This window comes from Amia ocellicauda, chromosome 12, assembly GCF_036373705.1.
Source record: "Amia ocellicauda isolate fAmiCal2 chromosome 12, fAmiCal2.hap1, whole genome shotgun sequence".
Lineage (NCBI taxonomy): Eukaryota > Metazoa > Chordata > Actinopteri > Amiiformes > Amiidae > Amia > Amia ocellicauda.
This window is the reverse complement of record NC_089861.1, coordinates 1,234,382-1,252,980: the sequence shown is the minus strand read 5'-3', so window position 1 is coordinate 1,252,980 and position 18,599 is coordinate 1,234,382. Positions and strand designations below refer to the sequence as shown.

The window sequence follows — 18,599 nt, the reverse complement described above, 5'->3', positions numbered from 1 at the left end:
ACAGCTAAAACAAACTCATAACAGCAATAATCATCATCATCATCATCATATCATGGTTCAGCCCCACTGCAGGGCATTAAGCATCACTGCACATGACTGTGACCGTCCCCCGGAGAGGGCAGCAGACAGCGACTGCAGGGGGAGTGACCCGTGCGCTTGGTTGCCGCTGTCCCAGGGGGGCGGTCCACAACTGGGGCCTTTAGACAAGCGTCCCATCAGATCACTGCTCCCAGCAGCACTGGTCTGTCACACTGGAGACAACGACAGGAGGAGACGAGCCCCACAGCGGAGCTGTCCGGAGGGCAGGAGACTGGTCAGCCTCGTCCCCAGAGCGGCTCCCCAGCAGGTGTCCGCATATCAGGACTGGCGTGGGCTGCTCACTGCCTGCTACAGCTCATCACCTTGTTCATGGGAATAAATTCATCCACCACCCCCACCCCTCTGATTTACAGAGCAGAAACACTTTCTCCCTGCAGGACCAGGCCTGGGACCCCTGGACTGCAGCCATCAGCGCTTCTCCGACTTTAACGTGAGGAGGATTATACAAATAAAATGTAAAAGCCACACTAGAGATAAGAGCCCCCACAGTAATAGCTCCTCAGAGCAGCCCTGGCAGGAGCGCAGAGCCTCTATCGGGATCCGTTCTTAGCACATGAACTCATGCTGAACTAATCGACAGCTGACATGACTTTACTACCCAAAATACTCCACCAGGACCAGCAGACCTGCCCGCTTGACATTGCCGCGATCGTTACCCACTGTCAGTTTAACACCGATATGTCTCGAACACAACACAATACAACCCAATGAAACAGACGAGAGGGAAATGAACACACACACAAGAGCCATCTCCTCGCGTTTAAAAGCCCTTCTATCGGGATGCAGTCTATTTTCACTCCAGCATTAGCGCTTGCACTAGTTTATACAACCGCTCTGCTTAGAAGCGCTCTCCGTGGAAGCCGCTCTCACTCACCCTGTCAGCCCGGCTTACAGCGGCTCCGGGGCGGCTGCCTGTGCGCTCCTGGGAGAAGCAGGGCTCCGACGGATCATTGAAACGCAATTCCCACCCGTGTCCAGCAACTCCGGCTGCTGGCGGTACTGTAGCCGCTGACGCTGTCCCCCAATCCCGCTTTACTGTACTGCACTCCCTGCCGCGCTGGTTTCAATCCAAGGGTCTTTAAACAAGCATTCCCAGTGAGGCTCTCCTGAGTGTCTGTGCGCCCTCTCTCTCTCTCTCTCTCTCTCTCTCTCTCTCTCTCTCTCTCTCTCCTCCCTCCCTGTGCGTAAATCTCCAGCTCCCGCTGCTGTGTGTGTGTGTGTGTGTGTCTGTGGGAGTGCAGAGATGAAGGGGACTACTGCCAACATGCCGGCGGACGGATCATTTCCTGCCCGCAGTGACCTGTCCCCGTCAGTGGCCGCTGTGAGAGCCTGTCCCCTGGTGTCCTCCCCCTTCCGCATTCCTGCAGCACTAATACACTGCTGTCTCTCTGATGGGCTAATGCACTGCCCTTTACAGCAGTAATAATAAACAATAAAAAAAAAATAATAATAATAATAATAATATTGTTATTAACTGCCGAAGTGTAAAAGGGGATTCTTCACAGCGCTGTGGAGGAAGCAGCCCTGCGTTCTTGGTTTGTGAAAATAAACACACATAAAAACCATGCGTTTTAGTGAACTCTCCTGTCACAGCAGCACAAGGGCGTCCCTCACAGTCCTGCCCTTTTGTCGGAGTGCAACCCACATCAATAATTTGAACTACAGACACATCTGCATTATTTCTCCAAAACCGCTACAGTTAAACTATCAATTTGTGGGTAACTCGAAATGACGTCATTCAACCAGTGTGTTCTTATGAAAGTGCGTTTTATCGTATATGCATCATATTATTAATATTACTGATGCAATAAATATGTAGGCTATCATTTCACAGCTTGGCTTTGGCACAAGCTCAATATCAACACTTTAGCAGCTGAAAGTGTACAGGGGGACGCCAAACATAGGCTACAGACATACATAAACATGTATATTGATATAGATAAATGTAATTCCAGTGATGTGAACTACGATCCTAATTGAAATTAAAGTAATAATCATTAATCTGTGGCAATCGTGTGAACAGGACTATGAGTCAGACAAGCATGACACTTTCGGACAGTTGTGACAAATCGTAACCGAAAGTAATGGTTTCACTAGCACTAGTCTTGCTGACTATCTGAAGGAACGCAACGCCTAAAACATGCACAATGGCTGCTGACGAAACCAGTTTCAATGTAAGGCATCTCACAGTGACGTCACCGACGTTGAAAGGTGACAGTGTGCTCCCGTTTCCGCCGCTCTCCTGCAAAAGCGCCGCCTGAGGGCATCGGCCCAGAGGGTACAGGTATAATGTTTCGCCTTCAGCTTGAGAATTCAGCACTTTTAAATGTGCAAAATCATCCTCCCGAGCGCATTCACAGGGCTCGAGGTGGAGCCGGTTTGTCTAGTTTTTCTGGACAGATTCTACCTTTAATTGATATTTGGTTGAACAATAGAAATACTTTTATTTTCATTTCATCCTTTCTGCAGCAACACAATTATATAATTAAAATGGACTCCAGCTACACAAATTTTAACAATTGTACAGTTTTAAAAGGTTAATTGACACCATCTTGAAAACTGAACGCAACTGCAAGACAAATACATGTTCACAATAATACATACAGAATTTCTATATTTTACCACTGCAGTGCATTCCACAATGAAGTCTCGACAGCTTAATCTACATCAATGAGCGCAGGGGCTGCTCAAATTGACAACGTGGCTGATGCCTTAAAAACAGACGGAATATTCTGGCTTTGAACTCTATTTTCAGAACGAAAGGAGAAAAAGAAAGAAAGGGAAATCAATCCATTGTGCTGTGACTGGCTAAGTTATATCACTCATGGCCTCAATACTTCTATACCAAACAGGCGCTCTGGTGCACAAGGAAGCTCAGTGTGCCGCTGACGGGGAGAGCGCCACTGTTTCTCGTCAGGAAGCGAGACTAAACGAATCTCTGCGGTGCGGCCTGTGTGTGAAGGTAATTAGACACTTCTGCATGCCAGGAAATCCAGGGAAATATGCAGGAGACGAACCGGCCAATCACAACCTGCCTTACAGGCAGCATAACAGAGGCCTGCATTTCACATGGGACACTTTCTGCCCGAGCTTTTGTTTGGTCCCTTTGTCTGGTTATTTTCCTTTTCTTACAGATTTCGCACCTTCACGATTGACCCTCCTTTCGAGACAGAGAAACAGTCATCTTGCTGCGTTTTGAATTATTAAATGAAGGAGAAGTGGTAAAGCGAGTTCAGGAGACAAAGTAATGAAATAAGTCAGCCAGGTTTAACAGTGAATAGTCCTGAGTAGCAAGAGGGAGCTGAATACTGGAGCACAACATAGGGGGAAAAAAACTAAGGTTCCCGAGCTACTTTTAACGGTGTTTAACCTCGGCTGTGGAAATTGGATGCATCTCAGTCGTGTTCAGGAAAGGGAACATGAAGAGGTGCTATGTGTGTGCGCCTTACAGTGTGAATGGTTGTGTTCTTCAAAAAATACATATACAGCTCTGGAAAAAATCCAGAGCTGTATATCTTAAAATGGGGCGAGGAGGAGTGGAAGACAGTACAGGGGTAAGAATCTCAAATTTAAAAATACATTCATCCATAAATAAGTACAAGCTACACTTATACCTGACCCACAAAGAGGTCATTGTTGTACAGGTCAACACAAGGTCATGTGTGTTAGCTTCGGTTTGCTCGTCAAAGGGTTTCTGTTGTTTCCTGGCAGCCGAGACGTCCAGCTCCAGTTTGTATTCTGGGCTCTGGGACGAACCGAAGCTTAACCCAAGTGACGCCAGACAGCCTTGGAGACTCATTTCTACTCAGTTTCCCCACAAACGGAATCGTCTCCATCATCGGATTCGCAGCGCATCCCTCAGACAGCTGCCCGGCCGAAGAGACGCCTCCCCCACCCGGCCTTTCATGTTCTCGAAGGCCAGACTTGAAAGGAAGGCAGGGGACCGGAGAGTGCTTTATATAGCAACACCCCCCACCCCACTCAGACACTCCCCAGCACTTCACCCAGTGACTGACCGACACACGATGAGATCACTGGAGACACAACACACACTCGAGCAACAATCCCCCCTACTGGAGGACAGCACTGAGGAGACCTTAAGCCCCCAACAACACAGTGAGACGCACAGATACTCTGCTCCTCTCCAGACGTGTGCAGGTTAATTTTATCTGTTAGTTCAGAGAAGGTGTCCCTGTACCCCCCACCCAACCACAATGGCTTACAAATTCCTAGCATCGGCGAGACACCCTTACAGGCACAGATTCGTGGATAAACAGGGAGGAGACTAGGTGGACAAACACAAGGTATCCATGCAGACGGCATCTGTAAGCGGCTGACATACCTGCTCCTCGGCAAAAACATGGACTCTTTGATGAACACTGAACCAGACAGCAGGATATACCAACAGGCGCCAATGTCATCGGGGCTGGAATGGAAGGGGAAGAGAAACAATGAGAAAACACAGGAACACGCACTGACACACACACACACGCACACATGCACCAGGCAGGGAGGGTCAGTCAGGGCACAGGGTGGGAGAGGACACTCGGAGGACTTGGGGCACAAGTGCGTTTCTCTGGATTGTTTCTTTCTTGGCTGGTAGCAATTAACATGTGAAAAGGAATCTATAGATACAACAGGACAGAGAAACTGAGTGACACCATGTCGTCCACAAGCCCCCAGGGGCGCTGCGGGAGGCGACTCGACGTCAGCCGCAACACAGGGGCCGCTCACAGGCCCGCACCCCCGAGAGAAGGGTCCCTGCTGATCGAGAGGCTGAGAGTGCCTATATATTATTATACATCTTGCAATCCACTTCTATCTACATCTTCCATCTCGCTCTTGCCCCCTTTTCTCTGCTCCTCACCTGGCCAACCTGCCCCCATTTCCAGAGCCGAGAACAACTCGCAAAAGTCGTAATCGGACAATATTTAAAAGCTCAATTAAGGGTTCAATTAGGAGCCCAGCTGGAATGTAAATCAGCTGAGACGGGGGGCCCCTCCAGGACCACAGCAGACAACCATCGATGTCCCCCACTCTGAATTCATGTTTCAGAAAATCCTTTGCATAAAAAACCCAAAACAAGTTTTAACAAGTCTTGGACATGCGTCTGACACTGCCCACCCCTGCATCGCTGGTCAAGATGATGTCACTAACATATTCAGTGCGGCACAGCAAAGCCCTAGTGGTGTAATCCTGCTGGGAACTGCATTTATGTCAGATCTCATCTTCCTCATGGGCATCTCTTCCACAATTCAGTGGCATGCCTAACACTAGAATACGTCCCACACAGATTGTGAATATTGTTGTGTAGGTGAAAGTTGAATCAAATCATTCTCTGTATGACGATCATGATGTTAAAGGGAGTCCATTGACCTGCTGCTGTAATGGAGCAAGGTCCACCTACAGATCCACAAATATTTAGTGGCACATCAGTCTTTCCGCCAGGAACCTGCAGTCCAGGATTTAAATTCAAAGTGTAAATAGAGGTTTATTCTGCTCTGTAATTGGGTTTGAGCTCATGTGTGATTTTGCTCCCGTCTAAAGGCCCTGGCTGCTCCACACCACCCCACCCCACCCCTGTCAGGCTCCAGGCACACCCACTTCACTTTGCAATTCCCTCCAGGCGCTCCCTGCAGCTTCCCGTTATTCGACCGGACGGAGGCCGCAGCCCGAATACCATTAAGCACGGATTACAACTGACACCCCCCAACTCCCACATCTCCCTCCGCCTCCCCTGCACTTAATGGGCATCAGCTCTGGAGAGGAATGACACTCGACACCGCGGCGCGTCTTGGAAACCCGACACCCCCGAGCCGGGCATCAGGGGGTGCAGGCAAGGGCAGCGCCAGAGGCACCCTGAAATTCCCTTTTCAGATAACTGATTTAATTTGCAGGCCAGCAGGAAGGAGCTTCAGTCACAGAGGCCACACGAGCACCGGCCCACAGCTTCACACCGCTGGAGGAGAGCGGGGCTGGCCGTGCCTCGGCTCAGGGGCTGGGGTCCTGCTGGCTTTAAGGCCATCCGTCAGAAACTGCACATGAGGCAGAATACGCAGGTGACCCAATTCCTCATCCCAAAGGGGACTCGAATTACTTTTTATACTGAAGACCCCGAGGCGATGCGAACACTGGGGAACCCCGTGGCCTTGGAGGAGTGGAAAAGCCCAGTCCCTCAAGGGTCTCCTCTTTGCGGCTCCAGCTGCAGACTCGGCTCCATGTTTGAACCTCGATCCTCGAGATGCCAGTCAGAGAGGAGAGCAGGTAGAGGAGTGTTTAGATACGGAGAAGAGAGGGGAGGGAAAAGAAAGAGAACACAGGAGCGCTGTGTGAAGCGTTCTTGACTGAACTAGGTCTCTCTCTCTCTCTCTCTCCCTCCCTCCCAGCCGATGGAAATGTTTATGAGAGAGGTGTTGCGGCTGGAACACCCCGTGGGAGAAGCTCGGCACCGGCAGAGAGAGCGGGAGACAGTGAAGGGAGCAGAGAGAAAAGAGCAGCGAGGGAAAAGAAAAAAAAAAAAAAACAGGCAGACGACAACCCACTGCATATTTTATGGGTACTCTCTCGAGCGGAGAAATAAGAGGAATTGGGATGGAGCAGTGGGGTGGGGGGGAGGGGAGCAGAGGGCAGGAAGTAAAAGACGGGCAGACGGCAGCCTGAGGCATATTTGATGGGAACTTTTAAAATGTTTCATAACAAATACATGAGTAGATGCCAAAAAACACATTTGAGATGTGGGAAACAATAGGCATTCCTTGATTACAGACATTCCTGCATGATCGGTTTGTTAACAAATGTGCACCATTAATAACAGACTGCGATTGTTATAGCTCTGTATATAAAATGCTACTCTTCCTTCGAGCAAATACAACCTCAGCATTCATGGTTTCCAGTGCACTTCCAACTTCTGCAAAAACAATATACAGACTGAATGGATGAATGTGGGTGAAAGTCAGCTCCCCCACACATCTCGCAGGAGCAAACTCCCCGCATGCCACTCTCTGTCCCCAGACTGTCACGAGGAAGTGGATTACTGTCAAGACGCGTCTCGCAGGAGGGCGATCGGGGCTCTGGGCTCCACTACTGTACGGGAGTGACATGTATTATGCATGTAATCCGTACTGTAGCATTTCGCAGCTGGGGTGGCCTAGATGCGTTGAGCAGGTTGTTTTTTCAGTTTCTCCCCCCAGATGATCAATTATTACTAAGAAGCCCAAGCGGCGCAGCGTTCTGCCTCGTCACAAGTCATTAATCACCTCGTTCAGGCCACCGGATTCTCGGCGGGCGCGGGAGGTTTTTTTGTCCTGTGACTTAAAATACATTAATATAGATCCATCGCTCTGCACCACCTTTTGAACCGAACAGGGAAGACCTGGGCGACCGGTCAGATTGTGCAGGGCACCAGTGGGCAGCACTGAGCTCCGGCATGCAGGGTCCTGGTGCCAACACTGCAGCAGGGCATGCTGGGATTTCTACCTGGCTGGAGGCGACATCAGTGACAGCTCTCACATCGTTGGAATCGAGGTCCATAAGTGGCCCCACAATGACCAAGTGTGCACTGTGCTGTTTGGGAAATGATGATCTCCGTTCTCCGCCAGAGCACTTTAACCAGTCGCTCCCCTACACCGTCCCGGCATCAGAGAACCTGCACTTCCAGGTGACCCCGAGGGCCACAAACACACAATCTGTAAGACGGGACACCAAAAGAGGTTCTCTGAACAAGCGACCCTGGAGACCAATCCAGCCGTGACCTGTGCTGCGATAGTGGGTGCTCCCTGGCACACTTCCATAATTAACTTACTTAATTTACCAACATGTGAATTAACTACATCAATTGTGTTTCTCTAGTATGGAGCTTTGATTCCTTTTTAACAACTTTATGTAATAGAAATGTAAACATCCATACATTAGAGAGACAACACCTGACTGTCACACTGCATGGAAGAGGCCTGGATGGACGTGCCAACACAGGACTGGACTGGTGGATATGCATCGTTGCTTTCGCTGGGTTTCCTGTCCCCCATCGACGCAGATGGCAGAGGATGTCTGTGCGCTCAGAGGTCACCGAGTCCGCTAATGCAGTACAGCACTCTGGCTCTCCAGCAGAGCGCCGGGCAGAGGAGGATCTCGCCACGCTGCAGTGCGGAGCTGGCAGCAGCCCAGCGCTCCGATGCCAACAGACATCTGACAGGACCGCTGCACGGGGCGGCAGGGACAGACCCAGACCGATCCACCGAGCGAAACCACGCTCTGCATGATTGAATGGCAGGGCTGCTGAGGGAGAGGGAGAGGAGGCACTGAGGAGCAATGAACAACACTTTCTCCTGAAGTACCCCACCCACAGTGTTGGGCATCAGAGTTAGGTGCCGTGCAGGTCAGGAAAGGGAAGGCAGCACAATCGCTCCTGGGTCCGGGTTTGACTGCTTCTCAGGGGTCTGCCTGTGCAGAGCAGCCTGCTCTCCCTGTAGTCATGGGGGGCTTCCCGGGGAAGTTTGGCTTCCTCCAGCATGCTGAGGCTGACTGTGCGTTTGCCCTGTGATGGCCTGGCATCCCCTACAGGATTGTGCCTAGCAGGTTGGGCTCCAGCTCCCTGTGCCCTTGTACTGGATGAGACATTATTGAAAATGGACGGATGCATTCTATAATATAATGTGGGCATATGTCTTTACCTCCGCCACTCTCAGTGTGCAGACGCCTCCGCCATTTCATTTTTTTTTGTTTTTTTACATAGGCCTCATTAAGGTGCATCTTTGACAGTTTTCATCAAGAAACACCTTCACTGTTAACGTCCGCCCGCGGCCAGCACAAGTTTGTGCCTTGCCCCCACCCCCAAAAAAACCTGCTGAAATCCGAGGCTAAAAGGACAAATATTTGAACTCCTAAATTCCTGATGCAGTTTGTGTGCTTTATATTCAGGAAGCGGACTTCCAGCCTAATCCCTGTTTTCACTCACTGCGCCGGAGACCCCGAAGGGAGAGCGCGGCTCCGCGGTTAAAGGCACAGCGCCCTGGTGTAGGGCCCAGACTCCGACTGTGCCGGACAGGAGGACGAGGAGATTGACAGAAGTCGGGGGAGGGAGGAGAGATGAAAGGAGGAAGAAAATGGAGAAAAAGACCAAATGGAGCAGAGGAGGAGAGCGGGATGCTGGCTGCAGTGAGGGGGCTTCAGCACAAGAGAATGAAGGGAGAGAAAGAAAAGAACTCTGCTAGTTGTAAATTAGGTCACCTCATCTCTCTGTACACTGCGATAAAAACCTGTCAACACAGAACCGCACCGACGCCCTGCTGGGATAAAGACCCGTGTCAGACTCGACGCCAACGGAAAACAGGGCGCTTTGAGCCAGTGGTGAACACATAAGCTCATTTTATGCATACTGTGTGTATGTATTTATGTTTCCATCTACCTCTTCATGTACACATGTGTCTGTGTGAGAGAGATATTTATATAAATAAATCAGGGTTGTTTGGAGATTTACATTTCCAAATTTTAACAACCAGGATGACAGTTTCACACATAAGCAGCTTAGAGCGATTGGGAGAAAAGGAGGGGAGGGAAAAACTGCAGCCAAAGACCCTCAGCTTTGGAAAATCTCGGGCCCAGGCCTACAGTGCGGGGCACAGGGGCGTCAGTGTGCGCCGCGGTGGATAAGAGCTTGGGACACCTCACATGACCTGGCGTGTGGTTTTATTAACTCGTTTCTATTAAAAGCGTAAGTGTCAAGGAGGGGACCCGAGCGCCGACGGAACACACACGCTTTGAAACCGGGTCACATGAGTGTGGCTGGTGCATTTCTCCAGGCTCTGGGCCTGCATAAATTAATACATGAAAACACTGAGACCTTTCACGGTGGAGACATTTTCCTGCTTGGGGAAGGTGTCCGAGGAGTGGAAGCTCTTTAATGGACTTCAGACTGGCCAAGGAAGGCGTCGGCCGACTGCGTGCCACTGCCCGAAGCAGCCTTTAGAAGAACTTTGCCCTGCAGTCATCCGCTTGGAGCGCTGTACCGCCACATTAAGGGCTACCAGAGACCGGTGGCACCAGAACCAGATACAAAGTGGAGGCAGGACCGCCACGAAATTGAGTGACGCCAAATATGTCTGCTTGGAAAAGTCCATGGCAGGGATCCACACTGACCGTGAGCCCGAGGGCTCTGACTGGGTCTCCCTTCATCTCCTGCAAGAGCTGTGAACTGTGCTCCCATGGGGGGCGGGGGGGAGGAAGGAACTAGCCAAAAAGGCTTAGAGGGGAAACCTTCCAAGGCCCAACGTAAACAAGAATCCACAGAGCTCCTGGAGGTGAGTGGCAGCCAATGGTGTCAGTCAGGAGGAGCCCTGAGGGTCTCCACTAAACTGGGTACAGACTGTGCAAATAGAGGGGAGAGAGAGAGCTAGAGAGAAGGTGAGAATCAGGGCTACACCTGGGCTACACATTGTACCGGACTAACAGAGTCAACATCAGGGGAAAGTCAGTCAGTTAGTGAACCGAGAATTGTCAGATCGTGACACGTGCGAGATCGGTGCTCTCTCTCTCTCTAGCAGTTCTTTTCGGATTAAAATAGTTACGGCGCTGAAACTCAAGTCACTGGGGGCTTGGCGCTGGGACAAATAAAATAAACGAGCAAAAATATATAAACTTCGAAGAAATTAGCAAAAAATGAGGAGGGAGAAATTCTGTGAGCCTTATTTAAAACACTAAGCTGCTTTCTGTTGCAAAGAGGGAAACACAGCCGAGCTGGCGATGCATAATTCATAGCATTCGAGTCCAAACACGTGTCTTCTTCTCCACTCCTGCGACATCAAAAAAGGCACGTAGTCGTAGTATCTTCTAAAATGAACTGCCGTGAGAGAACCTCAGGTCCGACTTGCGAGGGTAGACAACATGGCGTCTGGAGTCGGGGAGACGGCCGGCTGTGAGAGTGACATGCCGGGAAGCATTGTCTGAATGGACAGTGTCAACAGCGACGGGACACCGACCGTCTCTGATGGACGGGCGTTAAGTTGCCTCACTGATCTGTCCGCTGCGGCTCAGGACAGCGGTGCACGGCAGAGCAGCAATGAAAGGAAAGTCCGCCTGATTGGAAAGACACGAACAGAGTGTCGGGGAGCACTGAGAGCCCGTCCGAGACACACAGCCCCGTCTGCCCAAGTGTACACATTTAATTTAAAACAAAGCATTAATGTGGGTGTCTGCCTGTCCCCCTCTCCCTCTCCCCAACCCCAAACCCAAACCCAAACCCAGCCCGTCCCCTTCTCCCTGACACCAACCCCAGCCCATCCCCGCTCCCTGACCTTGTTATTCACGTGTATAACATGAGAACTCAGATGAAGAGCACGAGGTTTTCCTGTGATATTCCTGCGGGATTCACACCTCAGGTGAGTGTGATTGTCAATCTACCGACACACACGAGACAGACGGGAGGAAGATGCGTTCTGTGACTCGTCTCTTGTAAACCTCACACAAGCTGTCAGACGCTGTCCCATCACCAGCTGCACCATCTGTCTAAAGTGAGCAACACCAAGAGGGAGCAGAACAAAGCAGCCGAGAAGAAGGCATCTGAGCAGAGCGGTGACACACGACGCACTGCTTCAGCACTTGAATATCGCACAGCGCTGGGGGTGGGGGCTGCGACAGTTTTGAAACAATGATAATTAATATATCAGCTGCACAAGGCTTGAGGAACGCTGTCACAGGCAGTTCACAAGGCCGAGCAGAACCTGGAAACGCAACCGTCAGGGAGATTCACACAAGAGGGAAACGCGCAGATCACTGTGCTGATATACAACGGAGAAGATACTTACTAGTACAGGACTTCGTTGGCCTCGTGCCGCTCGTAGCGCACGGTCTCACACATTAACCTGCGGACAGAAGAGACAGGGCCGTGAGAGCAGGGCAGTAACACAACAGACACACCCCGGCTGGCAGGGTAACGACTCACTCAGGCATTCGAGAGACAAACAGCGTGTGTATTTATATCACGCCCTGAAAACCCAGGTGTTTGGTTTGACTACTCGTCTCGCATTTTCAGTTATTTTCAATGTATTTGACTTTTTTTTGTTGGTAGCAGTTTTCTTTAATCACGTTTGTTTTGTTGTTTTGTGCACTTGTTTATGTATTTTGTTTATGTTAAATCACTAAGATTTTAAAAATCTTAAGTGATTTTAAGAATTGATTTCTAAAAATTTTAATCACGAGTATTAAAATTTGTTTTGATTGTTTTTATTATTTGAAATGTAAAATACTTCACCAAATAAAACAGTATTTTACTCGTCTCTTTGGAATGGGATTCGTGAGTAAATCTGTATGTTTTGGCCCAGACGGCTGTGGGGCATCGATAGACGTCTTTACTGCTTTCGTGTCTTCCCTCTGCCTGGGCATCGAGCTGCAGCACAGCCTCGGTCTCAACCCGGAGACGCACGGCTGGCTCGGCAATCGTGTCTGCAGAGATAATGGCTTAAGCGGCCAAAACAAAAGCGTCTTCAGTGCCAGAGGCGTTTAAAGCTCGGGTATAAAAGACAGCCAGCGCAAGGATCACAAAATGTAAGGTGAGGTCAATTTGTACGACATTTTCAACCTATAGAATAAATATATAGATTTATATGTCAAATGCAGCACGTCTAGGCAGTTAGTTTTCGTCTCCACACAGAGAAGAGTGATGCTCTCGATGCTGCGGGACACTAGAGGAGATGTCTTTATCCGAATCTGGGTCACTGCAGCTGCAGGGTGCCAGTGGACTCCAGTGCAAAAGACCCCGCTGCGGTTCTGGCCGCTCGAATACACCCCAAACGCCCACCCATCCGGCACCGTCCCCATCCCCTTCTCCATTAGCCGGCGCAGACTGAACCCCAGGGGGAATTATAACACACCGAGCTCAGAGAGACGCTGCATCGCCCGTAAACGCAGAAGAAAAGAGGGAAGCGGATTGTTTTTCCGCACCGCTCGTCTGGCGGACGTGATGCCACAGAGCGACTCTGCGTTTTCACCTCTGCAGTCACCGTCAGCGCAGGAATCGCTCTCAGCTCGAGTAATTAAACCTCCCAGCCACCCCAGAGAGGACACAGCTGAGGGCCACGTTGTACCATCTTTACAATCCCTGGGAGGAGGTGTGTAGTTAACACAGAACTGGGGTGCGTCGGTGAGGTGCTCAGCATCACAACACTCACCCCCCCATCCCCAGTGATGTCAGGCGTTTGCTCTTACCTTAACTGGTGCTCCCTCAGGTTAGACAGGGCTTCCATGCCATGCAGATACGAATACACAATCTCCAAATCCTGTCAAATCAGAGAGAGAGAAACGTCAGAATAAAAGCACACAACAGAAACGCTCACAACATCTGAGATGGGTCCTCTCTAGTCTAGACCAAGACACGGTCAGTATTCCTAAACTACCTCACCGGCCACACGCAGTCACTCACACATCGGATTGAAGGTTCTAGGTTCGCTTATCCATAAACGGTAACTAAAAGCACTGTGCCCAGTGGGTTTGGGTAGACGCAAATCCCTTTACTACAGAAGAGAAGCTAGGAAACGCTCAGGGCAGCAGAACGAATGAACACATGTGAAAGTGCAGCCATCCTCGAGAAGGGAGGAGGAGAGCCGGGCCAGACAGACACACCCTTGTGCCCGTGCAGGCGACTGCAACAAGAGCCACTTTCAGAGGCGGGCGTCCAGACGTGCTGGACCCAGAGCCGAGGAACAGACACCTCGCTGTGGGACCAAGATAAACACCATTAAAATAGCCCCTCGTTAGTAGTGCCACACCCACGGCAGGGGGGCAGGGCCGGGGAGACGAGACGTTCGTTTGGAAAGCAGCGACGCTGCACAGATGTGCGGGACAAGCTCTGATCTGTAAGTGGACAGAAGTCTTTTCATAGCTGCTCCCCTCCGAAACGCAGCCCCTTGCCAAGACACACAAGTGACCCAGGCCGGCCCCCCAGCACAGGGCCTGAAGTCGAGAGAGCAGATTGTGAGGAAGAAACCGGGTGGGGGGTTAGAACTGCACCCACTAGGATGCCAGTGATGTCTTCCTGCCCGACGGGCTCGGTGTTTGCCCGCCCCCTCCTGGAACACAGTCCATGCATGTATTTATTAATGCAGGAGCTGCTCTGACTCTGCTCTGGCAGGAATAAGACAGGGGGGTGAGTGAAGCCGGCTGTGTGTTTATCGAGTATTCACACACAGGGCGGGCGGCGCTCAATGCCCAGATTGTACCGGAGGAAGACGGAAAACCAGCTAAAAATATAATCCCCAATTCCCAGCCCAGCGCCAGGCATCACCTCCCCTCAAGCTGCAGCACCGGCGTCCATTTCTGCGGGTTCTCACTCCGCACTCGGGCTGCTCTAGAGGGAAGGGTTTTCTTGGCAACAATTCATTTTATCACGTGTTCCTAGAGGTGTCCCCCCACCCCTTCAGCTCAGTCCCCGTCTCACCACACAGCACAGGGCGCCCCCACAGGGAGGGACAGATGCACACAAGGAGGGAAGGTCAAGCACTGCTCAACCCGGAGCCCCGGCAGGGCAGGAGCAGAGTAGGCAGAGTTTCCTATTGTGACGGACTCTGGAAGAGCCTGTGAGGAGCAGGAGAGGTTTCACAAGGAAAGGAAAAGAGTGTGAGTGTGTCTTTGTGTGTGTGTGAAAGTCTGTGTGTTTGAGAGCGAGGGAGAGAGTGAGTGAGTGAGTGAGTGAATAAAGGGGGGTACTCTTTTCCTCTCCCTGTGTGTGTGTGTATAGTGAGTGTGGGCGTGTGCGTACAGTCTTAGTGGCTTGCGCTCATTGACACTGATATCTCTAAGCTCCCCTCCAGTGCAGCAGCTCTTATTGAGGGTGGCAGGCGCTGACCCAGAAGATCCCCTGCCCTCCTTCGGGTCGGCACACTTCAGCACAAAGAGCTCGGCTCGGCCCATTGGCCCTGAACCGCAGCCACAGGGGACCGGCCTCGATAGCAGGAGTGCATTGTCATTACTGCTGCTCCTGGCACTTATTCCTCAAACGCCTTTTACACACACAATGGACAGGCCAGTCTAATGCTCCAGTGCTGCAGGCAGAGTCTCAAGCATGAGCGCTGCACAACAACTGCACATTCACAAGAACACAAAAGAAAACGCTCGTCGCATCTCAGACTCATTACTGCGTTTACTCCAGCCTCGCGCTGCTGTCTAAGGGGGTCGATGAGATGAAGAGCCCTGCACTCACTCTGTACTCGGCGCTGCAGTGCCGCCTGTGGGAGCCAGTACTGAGACTCTGCCGCCGCCTGCTGTTCAGAGAGCACTACTGCACAAGTATGACGCTGTTGTGTGTGTTGGGGTGCGACGTGCGCAGTGGCCACTGGGTGGCGGTGGCGCTCTACCCCAGTGCCACAGCTGGGAGCACCGCCCGGCTTACGTAACCAGGAAAGTGGAGTGCGGGTGACGCAAGGCAGACTGGCCTTCACGCACGGAGAGGTGAAGTGCTTGGCCATTGTCAAACACACTCACACACAGAGACTGAGAGACAGAGCCACACAGACACACAGTGTGGAAAGGACTGGTTCCGACGGCTCTTGCAGAAATGTTATTGTTCTCGCGGAGGTACTGAGCGCATGACGTCACGCTCAGCAGGACAGTGGGTCTATTATCGATTCTAGGAGAATTCAGAGTGAGGGATCATTTAAAGTGCATCTCCAGGATCAATACAAGAGCTAAGAGACTTGCTTCCCTTCTAGAGGCTGAAGAATCAACACCTACACCACCACAGGGCTCGCTTTTCAACCTGCTGTAATGCACACACATGCCGAAACAGACGTGTATACAGGCTGGTGTTCAGCGTATGCATTAACCCTTGGTTGGCCCAGACTCAGCTGGGAGAAGAGCAGCGGCAGAGAAAGAGACGCAGAGATTTAAATTCCCCGGCTGATGCAGACACCCTCCCCCCCCAGTCGCTCTCTCACTTTTACTCTACCACAGGCCGGTGACTGAGCCAGTCTTTCACCTTCACACTGCTCTGCCTGATCCGGCCACAAAAATCCTTCGCGACACACTCTGGCAAGCAGGTGCGTTAACCCTTGATAACCTGTGATAACGGATGTATCGGTCATGGAGGCGCAGCCACCAGGAACAGCACATCTCTGCCAAGGCTGATCTATACCTCACACTGGGTTCACACGTTGTTTTAAGTATGTAATGTGGATTTAAGCTGCAGTAACTACAGGACAGACTACCTTTGGCTGCTGTTTATAAAGTTGGTGTGAATTGGAAGGCAGCAGTTTCCCCACAAAGACTTTGATTGCCAATAAACGTGGGATGTAACAGGGTTCTGCGTCACACCCGAGACATTAAACACCGTACATGTCAGTGGTTATCAATGCCTGACCTAGAACAGCTCGCCATGAATAATATCTCACCACACTTCCCCCGTCAGCAGCTCAGACGCTGCACTAAGTGGGTAACACTGCAGTAGCGGGGGGAAGCTGCTCTCGCCCAGATGACACAGTTTAAGATGCATCTCAGCCCCCATTAGTCACCGGAGAGAGCAGCGCCGCACAATTACAGTAATCGCTGCGAGGCCGGTGCGCAGGAGAGGGGGACGCTCGGCACAAATTGCAGGCTGCCGGGCCGCCTGTCAGGAGGACAACACCAGGGGAGGACAGATTGGGAGGTATAGGGCTCCACGGACAGACAGACAGACATGCTGACGAGCTCTCAGCTGCATGCCTTTGTTGCAGAGCACGGAACACACACACACACACACACACACACACACACAAAATCACACACACTTTCTCAGAGTGTTGATTGGTGCTCCAGTTGCATGCCAGAGAACCTGCATTTAGCCCGTGGTCTGCGCAGGCATTTCCTGTGGTGGTTTTGGGGCAGCACTCGAACAATGACAACATACTGTTCACATGGACCACTCTCAAATCGGGGGTTTGACAGAGACACAGAGAATGAGTTTCACCACTCTGGAAATGCATCACTGTTAAGGGAGTATGTTTTAACGATCATTGATCAGACTGATCAGATCTCAGAGCGGTTTTGAGTCACATGAACAGTTCTGACTCGAACCTGCAGAGCGATCCAGGGCTGCGCCGCCTCTACCAGCCCTCACAGCAGGACAGGGGCCGGGTGTGTGCAAGGTCATCTTCACACCGCACTCCCAGCAGGAAGTCCCCCCGGCATCCATCGACGGCCTGAGCGACACACAGCACCACAGACAGCAGGCCCTTCATCTCCCGCCACTCGATACGCGTCTGATTCACACCAGCTGCTGACCAGCTGACCCAGAAAAACAGGACCAGCACGCTACTCCCCCTGGGCCGCCGCACGGCCCCGGGTCAGAGGCCAAACGTTGCTGTTCTCGTGCCCCCCCCACCCCGAAACTTGAGTAGAAACTGCACGCGCCATTACAAACACCCCCCCTCCAAATACATAAATACAAATCATCATGTCAAGGCAGTGTTAGAGCCACTCAGACTGAGCAACAGCCGAATCCCTGCTGAGACGGTGTGTAGATGCAGAACAACTGATTGACCGACGAGATTAGGAACTGACCAATCAGGATTTACAATCCTTTACAAATGAAAATACGCAGCAGTGAATCTGCGTGACTTCTGCATCACTGCGATGTTTCAAAGCGGAGTTCAGATCTACCAAGGACAGTACAGAAAAGACACATGATCCCATAGACGGCTGGAGGAAGCAAAATAAATAAATACAAAGTTTAAGCTCCACCCCCGAGCACAACCAGATGCAAACTGACCCAACAAGCCTGTTGCTCCTCCAAAGTCGTGCGCCGCTCCCTGCGCACCCGAGGCGTTATGCCCATTAATAGCACAGCTACACACATGGCTTCCTTGTCGATTTAAAAATACGCGCATTTCTGCCATACCTGAACGCAAGACATTTAACAGTCTGACGCACCGTTACACATTCTCATGAAGAGCAGCTGGTTAGAGGATACGGGCTGGTGTCGCATTACTGCAGCCACACAGACACGCAAACACACACAAACAAACAAACAAACTCACCCCTTCGGCCATAAACCGTTGGCCACCTGCGAACACAGTGAAGCCCAAGCACTTCAATATAGCAGTTTGACCCCTGGGCCGATTCGGTGTTACTAACACGGTCTGTGGAGTGGAGATCTCAAGTGTGCCATCCTGCCATATAAAGAACATGAGAGCAGGCCATTCGCCCCATCGTGCTCGTTTGGTGTCCATTAATAACTGAGTGATCCAAGGATCCTATCCAGTGTGTTTTTGAATGTTCCCAAATTGTCTCTTCAGCCACATCGCTGGGAGTTTGTTCAGATTGTGACGCCTCTCTGTGTGAAGAAGTGTCTCCTGTTTTCTGTCTTGAATGCCTTGAAGCCCAATTTCCATTTGTGTCCCCGGGTGCGTGTGTCCCTGATCTGGAAAAGCTCCTCCGGTTTGATGTGGTCGATGCCTTTCATGATTCAATGCCATCCTGCCACCGCACCCTGCTGACTGGCCCACTGCCTCGAGGATCAGATCGCTCACCAGTCACTAAGT

At 51.2% G+C, this 18,599-nt stretch overlaps 1 protein-coding gene across 9 annotated transcripts in view; it reads right to left on the bottom strand.

Moving 5' to 3' along the window:
* Positions 1-18,599, bottom strand: part of rapgef2b (Rap guanine nucleotide exchange factor 2b) — a 92,787-nt gene that overhangs the window by 52,654 nt on the left and 21,534 nt on the right. For all 9 annotated transcript variants that reach the window (XM_066718025.1, XM_066718020.1, XM_066718026.1 and 6 more), the window contains exons 2-4: positions 13,297-13,367; positions 11,898-11,954; positions 4,442-4,525 (exon numbers count right to left, since the gene is read on the bottom strand). In XM_066718025.1, coding sequence (XP_066574122.1) covers positions 4,442-4,525; positions 11,898-11,954; positions 13,297-13,367 — 212 coding nt within the window. The remainder of the gene's footprint in view (positions 1-4,441; positions 4,526-11,897; positions 11,955-13,296; positions 13,368-18,599) is intronic.